Source organism: Ochotona princeps, chromosome 10 (genome assembly GCF_030435755.1).
Source record: "Ochotona princeps isolate mOchPri1 chromosome 10, mOchPri1.hap1, whole genome shotgun sequence".
Taxonomy (NCBI): Eukaryota; Metazoa; Chordata; class Mammalia; order Lagomorpha; family Ochotonidae; genus Ochotona; species Ochotona princeps.
In genome coordinates, this window is record NC_080841.1 from 41,933,042 (window position 1) to 41,946,912 (window position 13,871).

The 13,871-nt window shown below is 41.4% G+C and overlaps 1 protein-coding gene and 1 long non-coding RNA gene across 3 annotated transcripts in view; one reads left to right on the plus strand and one right to left on the minus strand.

The window, feature by feature from the left end:
- Window positions 1–383: 383 nt before the first annotated feature.
- Window positions 384–9,483, minus strand: LOC131481259 (uncharacterized). The gene is made up of 3 exons (XR_009246191.1): window positions 9,451–9,483; window positions 1,674–1,714; window positions 384–468 (listed from the first exon to the last, which is right to left on the minus strand). It is a non-coding gene; the product is annotated as an uncharacterized LOC131481259 (long non-coding RNA).
- A 135-nt stretch (window positions 9,484–9,618) lies between these two features.
- Window positions 9,619–13,871, plus strand: part of NTPCR (nucleoside-triphosphatase, cancer-related) — a 28,178-nt gene continuing 23,925 nt past the window's right edge. Inside the window, exons 1-3 of one of the 2 annotated variants that reach the window (XM_036495291.2) lie at window positions 9,619–9,734; window positions 11,437–11,599; window positions 12,528–12,624. In XM_036495291.2, coding sequence (XP_036351184.1) covers window positions 9,701–9,734; window positions 11,437–11,599; window positions 12,528–12,624 — 294 coding nt within the window. In that variant the 5' untranslated portion in view covers window positions 9,619–9,700. The remainder of the gene's footprint in view (window positions 9,735–11,436; window positions 11,600–12,527; window positions 12,625–13,871) is intronic. The other variant, XM_004578532.4, reaches the window with a different exon arrangement.

Here is a 13,871-nt window from a genome sequence, read left to right on the forward strand (position 1 = left end):
GGGCGCTCATATCCTCCTTGTGGAGGACAGCTGGCCAACTCTTCCATCATTTTATTTACACATGAATTGCAGTCACATAAGACTGTTTTGTTATTTTTAATTGGAAGTCTGGTTTGGTTAAATGCAGTGTACATGGATGCCATGTTGACATAGGATGGATTATAACAACTTTGGATGATGTCAACTAAACTTGGCTTAGTATTCCAGAATTCCTCCCCTCTGTTTTAAGGTTAGATTTGGCTACAGGAAACAACTTGTGCAAGACTGGGAGACAGCAGCACAGGATACTAGCTGTGTGTTCCATCCTCAGAAAGTGAGGTTATGGCCCGCAGCTTGTGGGTACCTCACCTATCAGTGCCCCTGTAGCAATAGGGCTCACCTGAACTTTCAGCTTCTGTCTACCTGTCGCAACTCCCTCTTCAGCTTTTCTGGGCACTGGGTCTCTGAATGCAGCTCCTCATTGACTACCTGTATCATCAAGGACAGAGTTGGTGAGAAATAAGCTTCATCTATTTTTCAAATTCCAATCGGTTACAGAAAGCACACTCAAAAGTAACACAGAAGAAAGCTGGTCCCGTGAGTTCCCACAGCTGTGTGGAGTCTAACTCCACAGTAAATCCCTATTCTCTTAGGGGTTCAATTTTTCTGCAAAACTGTAATTGATACAAAAGGCAAGGTGAATAATGAAGTCCTCTTTGGGAATGGCAGATTCTTCTAGGAGAGGAAATATACTTGAGGGAACCAGACAGTAATAATGTGGCTCCAGAGGTAGAGCATTGCTTGAGCTCCTACATGTGTACACCAACCCTAAGTGAGTATAACTGAGGGGATGTTGACTCTGTGTGTGTGTGTGTGTGTGTGTATGACAGAGAGAAAGAGAGAGGCAGAATCAAAAAGACAGTGAGTGCAAGTTGGGACTTTTAGATAAGGACCAGGAAGATCATTTAGTTCTGTCCTCAAGAGTTTAGTGTTGCAGTTGATACCACTTGGGATGCCCATATCCATATCAGAGGACATGAGTTCAAGTTCCAGCTTCACTTATGAATCCAGCTTCCTACTAATTTGTAACCTTGAAGTGGCAGTTATTGACTCAAATATCTGGATCCCTAACACCTATGTAGAAGACTAGGTTTAGGTTCTGTGCTCTTTGTTTGCACCTAATCCAGTGCTAGCTTTTGCAGATATCTGGGAAATGAGCTACTCAAGGAAAGGTTTCTTTCTCTCCTTCCCTGTCTCTATGCCTTTCAATTAAAATTTGAAAATAAATCACGAGCAAACCATATTGTTGATTGTGATGGTTACTTATGTGCACCAAACGGGCTGGGCTTTGGTGCCCAGATATTTCACCAAACATTGGATGTTCCCATCATAGTGTCTTTCGATGAAATCGGTGTACAAACTGGGTAAAAGCTGGGTACAAACTAGATAGTGCATTGCATTTCTATTTTCAATTTTAATTTGTTAAAAAAGTGTTTTATGAAACTCACACAATTCTCTCTTTAGCTCCTTTTATTCTAGCCTCCTTTCCATTCCTTTAGTGCACCTCAAACATTCTCTGCTTACCTTTTCTTCTGCCATACATGCTTTCCCTTGAGATACCTGCACTGTCTACTCCCAAGTTATATTTAAAACATTACTCTAGCTCTGACTCTTCAGGGTTGGCTAAGACTTACCAAATGTGCAGAAGGCCAACTGCTTGCTCAAAACTTCATTCCTAGAGGAGGGAAGTGAAAAGATGAGTTAATGACCAGGAAATTTTGAAATAAATCAGAGGAGAAGAACTAACCAAGTAGTGGACATATAAGTGTATGTAATTGCATTTTAGGTTCTCAATCTTAATTCACAATTATTGTTTTAGAATATGAAAGATTATGAAAATAAATGCTTTATACACTATAATAACACTGCTTGTTGTAGAAAACATAAAAAATAAGAAAAATCCCCATCATCTGTATCACATTATCCAGAGATAAAGCAATACTAAAGTCTTATTGACCCACTGTACTTTTAAGAATTAGTTTTGCATTCATATTATATATATGACTGTAAAATTTTATGATTTTATTTCCTTTTTTATGGTTAATTCTTCAAAAGCTCTAAAATTTTGTAGCTATTAGTTATCTGAGAAGGAAAGAGAGAAAGAGAGAAAGCTCACACGTTGGGTAACCTCCCAAGATCCTGAAACACTTACACAGACTGAAATCCGTCATCCAAGATGTACCAATTTATGTCAACTCCTAGGTCAAAAATCAGCTACTATTTTCTGTTTTGACATATTCTCCCATGTTTGCTAAAATTCTTCATAGGCAGATTTTTTTACTAGCTACATACCACATATTCTATAGGATAGTTGGACCAACTGTTATCTACCCATACTTCTAGGAAGTTTAAATTCCTCTTATCATAATTAATGACAATATAGTGACTATTTATGCACAAATATTTTGTGACTCATTTTTAATGGTTTGACAATAACTTTGCCTTTCAGCTTTAAGCTAGGTCTATAAATACCCATACTACTTTGTGAAAAGAGAAAAATTCAATGTCTTGATCAGTTTAGTACTATAGAAATAAAACCTGAATATCCTGTTAATCATAGCCACTTTCCTTTTTCCTTGCTTATAGTCTAAGCCTTTGAATGTTGTTTTCCCTTCTAATCACATCTCAGACACAGAATTTGAGTCAAGAGGCTCTTTCATGAACTCTCGTCCAATTTTCTCAAGCCACTGAAAAAGAGGGTGAGGGAAGACTACTGGGTGCACAGTCGCTGACAAGGCATACTTATGGTACCCAGATTTAGCCAATAGAATATAGATTAATTAGTTTGCATTCAGATAAGCAGCAAGTAATTATTTAGCTTAAGTATGCCCACAAATACTGCATGGCATATACTTCTACTAAAAAAAAGGAGGGGAGGTATTAATTTTTTATCTGTGTTTTTTCACAAAATAGGCTGTGAATGCAGGTCTCCTGCTGCCTCATGCCACTGCACAAAGAGACTATCAGGCTTTCTCTCTCTTTCCTTCCCCTACCCCACAGTTCTGGGCCTATGCTCCTGATATCCCCCATGGAGATCATAGAGAATATGGTCTGATGATCTGAAGATTTTGTTTCCACTATGTAAGTGTTGGCTGGAAGAAGATGCCTACTTTCTGTATTTCCTCAGAACTCCTGTAGAGAGGTGGCAGTGCCTCCTGTTCTCAGGAAGACATCCATCACAGAGGCCTTGGGAAGCAGTTCACAGCAGCACAAGCATACTGCTGTCTGGCAGGGCAGCATGCAGGGAACTACAGAACTATTCCTCTGGAGACAGAAGCACTGCTGTCTCTATCTTGAGTGATCTCCCAGAGCCTACAACAGTGATATACAACAATTCTTAAGAGTGGCAGTCTGGTTGCAGAGTTTTAAAAGAGGTTCAATCTATACAAAAACATGAAGGCATGCGTAAGAGTTGTTCCTCATCTCCTTTACCCCTTCTCTGTCCTGTGCAGACTTCAGCTGCTTTCCCAGTTCAGTGCACAGATCCCATTTACAGGGTTATGAGTATGCCATGAAATTCTTTTATATCAGCCATTTTCAGGGCAATTACCCAGTCATAGCAGAAATGGAGCTAAAGACACCACAATACATTTGGATCTTGGCAGAACACTGGATAGTCAAATAGTAAGATGAAACCAGGTCAAGTTGTGCATTAGAATGGGTCAGAAGGTGTACATCCTCTTCCTGATGCAATGCACTTGTGACAGTTACAGCCTTTATTTCTGACCATGCCTAGATCCCATTACATAGAGAATGTGTCTGGGTCTATGGCGGTGGAGTAGAGGAATGTCTATATTTGTATTTTCCAAAGTGTTGCTTACAATTTGGCAAATACTAAATACAAACAATCTAATGATGAAATTTAACTCGTTTTCTTGCCATTCATCCACATCGCTGTTAATACTTTGGATTAGGTTTTCCAATTACATTTAGGCAGCTGTTTTTAATTTAATTTTCTTTTATAAAGTTATAATAATCACATTGCACATGCAATAGCCTGTATTGTTTCTTTTATTCTACATTATTTCATAAGTATCTTTCCACCCTATTGCTTAACATTTTTCTGATTGCAAATGACTTTAACGATATTAGACTTTTTACTTTCACACGCCCTAAGGCAGTACTGGCTTCCCTTGAGTGTTCTAACAATTACCAGTGCGGAACTTAGTTCCTTTTCTCTTTGCTCTGGCTGGAAATGTGGGATTTGGCCCAGAAAGAGCAAAACTCTGCTTCCCACAAGGTCTCATAAGGTGGTAATTCTCCAATGCAGGAAAGGTTTAGATGCAGGGCAGTTGAACTGAATATTAAAGTTTAACGATGCTATTTCCTAAGAGTGCTGTGAAACACTGAATGAGATGTGTGTAGGAGCAGAGCACAGGGCCTCACATGTAGCAAGTGAGCTCAGTAAACCTTTAAATTTCAAAATAATGAGGAAAAGAAAGGGTGTTGCTACAGCAAGGAATAGTAAACTGCAATCCTGACTCTCACCTTGACACATCAAGGAGAGACACTGAGCACTACCAGGCTCAAGGGTAACGCATTGGATTAAGTATCAGTGGGCTGCTAATCTAGAAGAATATAGGAAACAGAGAGAAAAAGCTAAACAATACCATGGAGACCCAATCACCAAAACTCAGATTGAAAAATGGTAGGGGGCAAGCCACAGGTGTGTCATTTTAAACAAATAAACAGCAAGGAAAAAATAAAATGATGACATTTTATATTACAGGCAAGCAAGATGTATTAACTAAATGCAATGTATGGATCTTAGGCAGGTACTATTCAGTGCAAAACAGTTGCAGTTTCTCCACATCTTCATCAAAGGAAACAGATTTGCTATTTACTTGGATAGAAGCCATTCTGATGGATTCAAAGTGGCCATCGTGTGGACTCTTAGATTTTATCTGTGTCATCAGCTAACTGCGTTGTGTGAATCACTGAGATTTCAAAACTAGATTATAGGTATTTTATGACAAGGATCCTGTCATATCCATCTTTTATTGCCCAGAAATGCCTAATCAGAACTCTGTAGGCAGAAGTGATAACACTGCATATATATTTACTCAGAATATTAATATGTGCAGTATGCCACTACTGCTCATATATAGCTCCTTCCAAAAGGCTTAGCACAAAGAGGAATTTAAAACATGTTCCACTAACAAATAAATTACAGGAATTAGAAATTTGCTTATCTTTTTTTTAAAGACGTATTTGTTTTCATTGGAAAGGCACGGTTGAGAGAGAGAAGGAGAGACAGACAGAAAGATCTTTCTTCTATTGGTGCACTGCCTAAATGGCCGCAATGGCTGGAGCTGAGCCAATTTGAATCCAGGAGCCAGGAGCCTCCTTTGGGTCTCCCACGCGGGTGCAGGGTTCCAAACGCCAAAGGCCATCCATCCATTTCCAGGCCACAAGCACGAAGCTGGATGGGACGTGGAGCAGTCAGGACACGAATCAGTGCCTATGTGGGCTGCCGGTGCTTGTAAGTAGAGAATTAGCCAATTGAACCAATGTACTGGCCCTTCCAGAAATTACTTATTTACAAGCACCAGCATTTTTGACAGTTTTCATCATCTCTTCACAGAAGCTATTTAAAATGTAGCCTTAATCCCTGTTATTTAATCACAGAATGTGGAATAATAGAAAGAAGGAAGGGAGAGAAGGAGAAAAGGAGAGAGGAGTTGAGGTAAGTATATTCAATAACCTGCTCTTTTTAGATGAGCTGTTGAATATTCATTAAACACAGCAATTTTGGGTTCCTCCTCATCACAAGCAGATTCAAACCAGAACAAATGCCACATTATTTCACAAACAATACATTCTTCAGTGATGGGATCCAAGTGAAATGAATGAATATGAACCTGAACAAAAGATAGCTGCACAGTATTAGCATTCCTCAAGAAACAACTGGGGCCAAACAGAAGCTGTGCCAACAAGTCCCCTTTTCCTTGAACCTCTTTGCTTGTCCCTAAACGCTCACTTAATAAAATCTTCTTTGCTAACTTCTATTATTTGAGAAGAGGCTAGAGGGCATTCCCTCTTTTTCCCTGGGTCCCTACCCTGGGGCTAATCCTTCAGTGTCTTGACTGAGTCTCATCTGCCTGGGTTTTTTGTATGTGCCCTAAGAATGGTCATACTTTTGAAAAGTGTTCTCCTTCCCCCCAGAAAAAGATAAAGCAGCAGGTTCAGAGAGTGCCCTAGGGACACAGACCAAAGTCAGGAAACTGTCTTCTATTAATTCTCATACAGGCCCTTAATGCGAGCCAAAGCTTTGCAAAGCCCTTTTTCCCATGTTCACCAGGACATGATGTACATGAACATGCAGCATCTGCTCAAATACAACAGGATGTATAAAAGGATTTTTCAAACTTGGAAATCTGCAAATTTGCATGCATGCATACATGCACCATTATCATTCCAGTTAACTTAAATATTCGTACAGGAATTCTTTTGTAGTTAAAAAATGAAGTTCCTTAATGGTGGACATTCAATAAGAGGTCAGTTTTAAGTGAATATCAATATGAATTTGCCCAGAAAAACTATGAGCAAAGTCATCTTCAAAATCAACACATGACAAAGCATGGGTTTTGAAGGTATCAGTCCCAGGTGCAAGTCCCCCTCTGAGCAGTGACAGTTCTTTGATTTTGGCTAGTTAGAATGCTGTTTCCCTGGTGCTTCATTTGTGTATCTTCCAAAACAATTCACTGAGTCATACACAGAGTTGGAGGTCTACTTTAAGGTGTAGTTGCTTTAGAACACGGTCACAAATTCAGTCAGTTTAGAATGGGCTATTAGCCTCTGATGTGTTTGCAGGAAGGAAACAGCTTCTTTGCCCTGATAAAAAGGCTTGGTCTTGCTTCTCAAATATTCCCGTCCTTTAACTGTATAGTGGTCAAGGCACAGGATTTGAGGGGAGAGGGCTAAAATGTGGCTTGTGTTTTGGGACATAAAATAAGCCGTGTTTTCAGACATTTGGGGACACTATAGAAGGATTTGTGTCTGCTTTAATAAAGAACTGTACTGCAGCCAATCAAAAGGGGAGCTGCACCCAAGATCTGCAATAATAAAAGAGTGGAATCACCCATTCCTTGGGAAATTCTACCTTGAGACTTAGTTGGGGCTGCTATAACAGCATACTATAGACAGGGTGGCTTAAGCAGTACCTATTTCTCACCACTCTGTAGGTAATAATTTAAGGTCCAGGTGCCAAAATGGTTGGGCCCTCTTCCTGTTTACAGATGGTGGTCTTCTCATTGGGGGTCCTTAAGTGGTAGCAGGCAGAGAAAAGAGAAAGCAAATTCTTTCCTATTTTTATACAAGGTCATTAATCCAACTTATGAAGCCTCTATTCCCTTCACCAAAGCACCACATCCTAATACAATCACATTAGATACTATAATCAATAGGGAACTTCTCAGGGAACATAAGCATTCAGTTCACAGCACTTGAATACAGCCTAGGTTTCCAATGGCGGTGGCAGGAATCAAAGCACTTGAATTATTACTATTGTCTCCCCCGAGTCTGCATAAGCAAGAAGCTGGAATCAAGAATTAGAGCTAGACATCGAACTTAGAAACACTGACACAGGACACAGGAGACCTAATTAACATACTACCTTAAACACCTGCCTCTGTTTGTACTTGAATTTTTCCCTATTTGTGCCATTCTTTTATTGCAAATCTCTTATATATTATATTTTAATATATATATATGTATATAATTTAAACTATGTTATCAGTTTATAAGAACCCATAGGGAAGAAACTATAAATCAACAGCATCATGGGGTACACATATTCTTGTGACCACACACACACACAAAACACAAAAACAAAAAATAACCTTTTACAAAGAACATCTGACTTTCGAAGCATTTTTTGTTCATTAAGATATCAATTCTCTAGATTCCAAATGTCCTTGAACTACGTGAACTAATACAAGAATTCCAGGGGCAGTAAAGAAAATAACCAAACTTCTGGGGAGATTTCCCATTCAAGTTGCTTTTCACTGATAGAAAATGTTACAGAAATAACACTTAAAATTAATAATTTTGATACAAGGGAGATCTATGAATGTCTACGTGCTTTTGGTTTTAAAGCCCCTTCTAGGGTTTATTTTGCTGTATCAGCTGTTCATTAACTCCAATTTTCATGGAAGTGCAAAATAAATTGAGATGAAAGGCCCTGCAAGGCCAGTTGGGATAAAAAAATTATTTACTCACAATACTACAGCCTATGTGTGATACAAAAATGATGGTAACAGCAATATTACACAAATATGACTTTTTAAAAAGATGATTTCTCCTTTAACAGCCAGAAACTAGGGCCATCTGACCAGCATATATTGCTAGCTAAAGGGAGTCCAGGATGCCCATGTGGTGGTACTAACCCATTAAGTTGAGCACTCACTGAAATTGCTTTCTCAGAATGGTGAATGATGGATCACAAGTAAAACTCTACTCATGTTAGAATGAAAGCGTTTATAGGTAAATCTGGCCCAAGGCCATCGCTATTTCAATGTGATGGCTGGACCACTTGAAATGGTTACAGGAGGTAGGGAAGTGACTTAATTCTTTGTAGAGGTCTTCCAGGTGTATCTTGCATTGATTTACACTTCCATTTGGCAGCAAGGAGAAACTGGGTTTTCTATGCACGGCCATGGTTGAAATCTGCCTAAACCAGTAGCTGTCAACCCTAGAGGATGCTAGGAACTTCCTGGAGGTCAAGCAGTGGAGGAAGCCCAGCTGCGCATGACTGGCCCAAGACCAACTTCTGCTATTAAAGTGGAGGCAGGTAGTTGATTTGGACAGGATCTCCTGCACTAGCCAAAGCAGACCTGAGAGAACCAGAACAGACGCTCATGCCCAGTGCCAGATGCTCACAACGAACTCTGAAAAGGGCTAGCTTTCCTACAAAGCAGATTCAGTCAACCTGCATCCGTACCCAGAGGACACCCCCGGTATCAACCTCCTAAGGAAAGTGACTTCAAACGAGTTTGTCCAGCCCTTTACTGCCCACAAAGCCACCTGCTCGCAGATCTTAGGTATGCTGTTCGAATGAGACGCTCTTCGACTTTAGAGCACAAATAAAGCCCGTGAACTCTGCAAGGTAGATTCGTCGTGATTTTTGACTGTTGAGTGCAAATTGAAAATTCCCTGGGAAGGGCTACTCGGCAGCCGAGTTTGAATCTTTATCAGAGCCTACCCCTCTGAAGGAAGCTTCCAAGCTTCGAACCTTACACCGAAGGACAATCTCTCTCAGCCTGAGGTAACTTCAACCCGTCATGTCCGACCGACACAGACCTCCGGGGAACCGCGCTCATCTGGAGCTGCAATGGCTTAGGAATTGACGTCCTCACGCACCAAACATGACCGGGGACCAAACAGGACCTTCTATGGCACCCGGCTACTAACCTCCAATCTTCCAGAAATGCCTGAGGCGCGCGCGCGCACAGGCAAACGCTGACCTGAGAGCGCAAGCGCGAGCGCGGCCTCGCGGCGGAAGCGCATGCGCGGGCGTGGAGGCGGCGCTTCCGGCCGGCGGAGGCGGAGCCTCCGGCACCGGTGAGACAGGGCCCGAGCTTTGACCCCCGACCCCGACCCAAAACTAAATCCTAATCCAGGACGTGAATATTTGACTAAACCCGGGTCCCCGACTACCCGCATGGCCCGCCACGTGTTCCTGACAGGACCCCCAGGTAAACGCCGCTGGTGTCTCCGCCTTTGGGAGGACGCGCGTGGAGGGGGCCGTCCGCAATGGACTCTGCAGAGAGGGCCCGCCTCTCAAGTTGCCGATTTAAGTGACTGGCAGGAGAGTCTGGAGCCTACTTCCCTGCCGCTTCCCTGAAAACAGGTTTTTACAGACCAGAACCAGCCTGTATGGGGCAAGGCCCGCTGCAGCGGAGCTCATTCCTGTGGTGTTGGTGTGGCGCTGTGCACAGAAAGGTCTCCGGATCAGCTGCAACGTGTGACCCTCACAGGTGCTGCGGCCCCTGGCCAGCATTGCTCAGAGGACTGAGAAACCGAAGAAATAACCTCCCCCTGTCCGACCCCGATATGCAAATACAGCTCCCCAATTTCCTCTGTGATAGAGGCTGCAGGTGGAGAAGCCCCCTCTCAGCTGCCCCTGTCCCTGCCTGGCCCCTTCTGACTCCTGGGTCAAATCCCAGAACCCTGTGACTGCAGCTCTCACCTGCAGGATGAGCTAGCGTGGGTCAAAGCAGGGGTTATACAGGAGGAGATGCTGTTAAGCCAAGGTGCTGTCCATGGACCACAGGTTCCTGGAGAGAGAGGCAGGGAAGTTGGCTCTCAGCATCCAGGGGGCCAAAGAAGGAAAAATGAGCCACAATGTGCAGACAGTGGTGTCTCCAGCTTCTTTGAGAAGCAGGTGTAATTTCAAAGTTAGCTGCGAGTTCATTTATCAAAGACAATGACATCAGGCCTAGAGTTCTCTTTTAATAATTGTGTTTAGCCTGCAGTAACAAAAGCAACCTTTTATGTCGAAGACTTTGGGATTTATTTTACCAGGCAATGGGAGTGGGGCTAGGGAAATATTTGATGTTCAAGGACACCCTCAAATATTGCAAAACACTGTCTTCTGAAAGTTGGTCTGCTCATCCTTTATTTCCAAACTGTGTATAGTCTGACACAGTGGATCATTCTCAAGGTATTCTGCAGTATCCCTCGTGGGTGGTCATGACCTAAGTGCTGGAGCTGACACCTGCTGCCTCGGTCTCCCAGGATTTATAAGAAGGAAGCTGGATTGAAGCAGAGGAGCCAGAACTTGAACCAGGCGCTCCAGTATGGGATGTGCATGTAACCTAGGCTGCTTAACTGCTGTGCCGTAATGCCTGCCCACTCCTCTACGTTCCAGAGCAGTTGTAATTTTCATTAGCTTCACAGGCAATGGTTATAGTATAATGACTGTGTAAAAGCTAATGATAAAACTGCCTTGTAGTAATGTATAATTTCTTTTTCTTTTGTGTACAACATTCTCCCATTTGCAGTTATTGGCTGGTATTTGTAGTTCTTGATTTCTGTCACCAACTCTATCCCGAACTCTACTTCTGTTTAAAGTAGAACATGTTCAGGCCATCAGCAAGGTGATACACCTTTTCAGTGGTCATTTGTATGTATATGCCGTAAAGGGCTTGTGGCATTTCACTTTTCTCCCAGTATCCAGCTGGCAGTACCTGTGGCTGATCTTGGAGGCCTGTATTTGGTCTCAGGAGTTCATACCTGGAGCAGTCAGAGTTAAAGTGAAATTAATATTCATAAAAATCCATTTGCAGCCTGTTTCTCTGCCCACTATGCTTGTTCTCTTGGGGTGGTAGGTATTGTGTGTGTACTGGTAAAGGAGTGTTTCCTGATAGCTTTTTCTCTCTCTTGCTTTTTTTTTAGGGGTTGGGAAAACAACCCTGATCCAGAAAACCTGTGAGGTGTTACGGTCCTCTGGTGTGCCTGTGGATGGATTTTACACAGAAGAAGTCAGACAGGGAGGGAGAAGAATAGGATTTGATGTCGTCACGTTGTCCGGCTCCCGGGGTCCTTTATCTAGAGTTGGGTACTGATTACTCATTGTTATAGAGTTTTATGCTCTCAGCTGCCCTTCCCTTTGGGTTTTGGGAGCTCTTTTATTCTTATTCAGCAGGAGTTAAGTTCACCAAAATAAATACCTTGTGGAATGCTGTACTCTGCCTTGCTTCAGGTTGTTTCTCCCTGGGTATGGGGTAGAGCCAGGGGATCTCATCTAAAGAATCTTGGGCCTTTAGAGATTTCTAAGAGAACAAAAACAAAATGAAACTGTCATGGAAAACATGTATAAAAAAGTCACATTTCACTGCACTGTACATAAGCTCTTCTCATTTCCAATTCTTGGCCCTGTTTCTTAGTGTTATTGTTCTTTTCTTTTTAAATTTTTGATTGACTGGCAGAGAAATAAGTAGAGAGATAAACCTTCTGTCCTCTGCTTCACTCCCCAAATGCCCACAGTAGTTGGGGCTGCTCCTGGGCCATGCTAAAGCCAAGAGCTTGTCTGCAGTCCAGGTGCCTCATGTGAAGCAGAGACCAAAGTGCTTGAGCCATGACCTGCCTCTCAGGCAGAACTTTAGCAAGAAACTGGAACAAGGAACAGAGCTGGACTCAAACCCAAACATTCCTAAATGGGATGTGGGTGTCCCAAACAGCAGTTTAATCATTGTGCCTAACTTCTGCCCCATTAGTGCCAGTTTTTAAAGGATAGGTGTTCGCTGCGTAGAGCTGTGGGAATGGTTCCACCATCATACTGCAAGGTCCACTGTTGGACATTTACTGGTAGCTCCATTTTCAGGACAGAAAACTAAGTCAGATCAGCTTTACACACTTTGCTTTTAGTATAGGTGATTATTAAAGATGACCTAGCATAGACAGCAGGCCAGAGGCTCAGCGGAACAGCTAACACCAATCATCAATGTAGGAGTCTTCTATGAAGAATACAGTGTTTTCTCCTTCAGGTTGGAACCTCCACCTGGAAAACGTGAATGTCGAGTTGGCCAGTATGTGGTTGACCTGACTTCTTTTGAGCAGTTGGCGCTTCCTGTCTTGAAAAATGTGAGTACATGGTTTTTGTTTTTTGATCTCATCTGCACTTAGTGCACTGTGGGAGTTGCTAGCCCTGGGAACAGAATGGCTGTTTTATAGTGATAAAGTCTTCACGTGATTACAGAATGCAGTCTTTTATCATTCTGAGCTGCTAGTAAATTCCTTGTCTCATTCAGAACATATAAATACTTTATTTAGGGAAGACTAATGCCCAACTAACATTGTTCCCAAAGACAAGTTTTTCTTGTTTCTTCTCATGTTTATTAACCTATTTACAAAGCACAGCAAACATTTATAAGAGAAAATGTCATTATTTTAACATATTGAACAGTAGCTGTTGAATTCTTATCAGGTATTCTGAGCACTTAACACATTATATTCCTATAGCTTAAAAAAAACTACTAGTTTTATTGATGTTTTATGAGTTCTTCTTTTCCTCCTTGGAAGTCTCTTACTTCATTTTTTGTGCCTAACTACATTGGCTAGACCTCGGTGTACCGTTAGCTACAAGTGGTGAGAATGGACATCCTTTTCTTAGGGAGGAGGCACTTAGCTGTTTGCTGTGAAGTCTGATGTTAGCTCTGAATTCTGTTTAGATGGCCTTTCTCAGATTGAAAATGCTCTCTTCTAGTTTGTTGAGTATTTTACAGAGGAGTTTTTGATGTTGCCAAATCCTTGTGTTTTTTGCCTATCATGGTGTTTATATGATTTTTATCCTTTGTTATATTAATAAGTTGTATTATATTAATTGATTTTTGGAAATTAAACCAACTTTGTGTTTGGGGATAAATCCCTATTGGTCATGGTGTGTAAACCTTTCTGTATGAGATAATACTCACTTTGCTAGTATTTTGTTGAGAATTTCTACTTCTATATTCATTGTGATATGATTTGTAACTTTATTTCCTTGATATGGCGTGGTCTAATTTTGATGTCAGGTTAATGCTGGTTTAATAGAATGAGTTGGGAAGTGTTTTCTCCGCTTATAATGTTTGAGAGAGTTTGTGAATGTATTCTTTTTTTTGAGTGATTAATAAGTAGAATTCACCAGTGGAGCCACATGGGCTAATGCTTTTTTTCATCAGAAATTTTTCAAGTATTATTCAGTCCTTTACTTTTTTTTGAAGCTTTATTTATCTATATATTTATTGAAAGTTTTTTAAAATTTTATTTTTGATGATGTTTACATAATTGACTAGGTTAGGAAGCGTTGAGGGTTAGGAAAAAGTGGGTGAGACCATTGTTTTCACATTTTC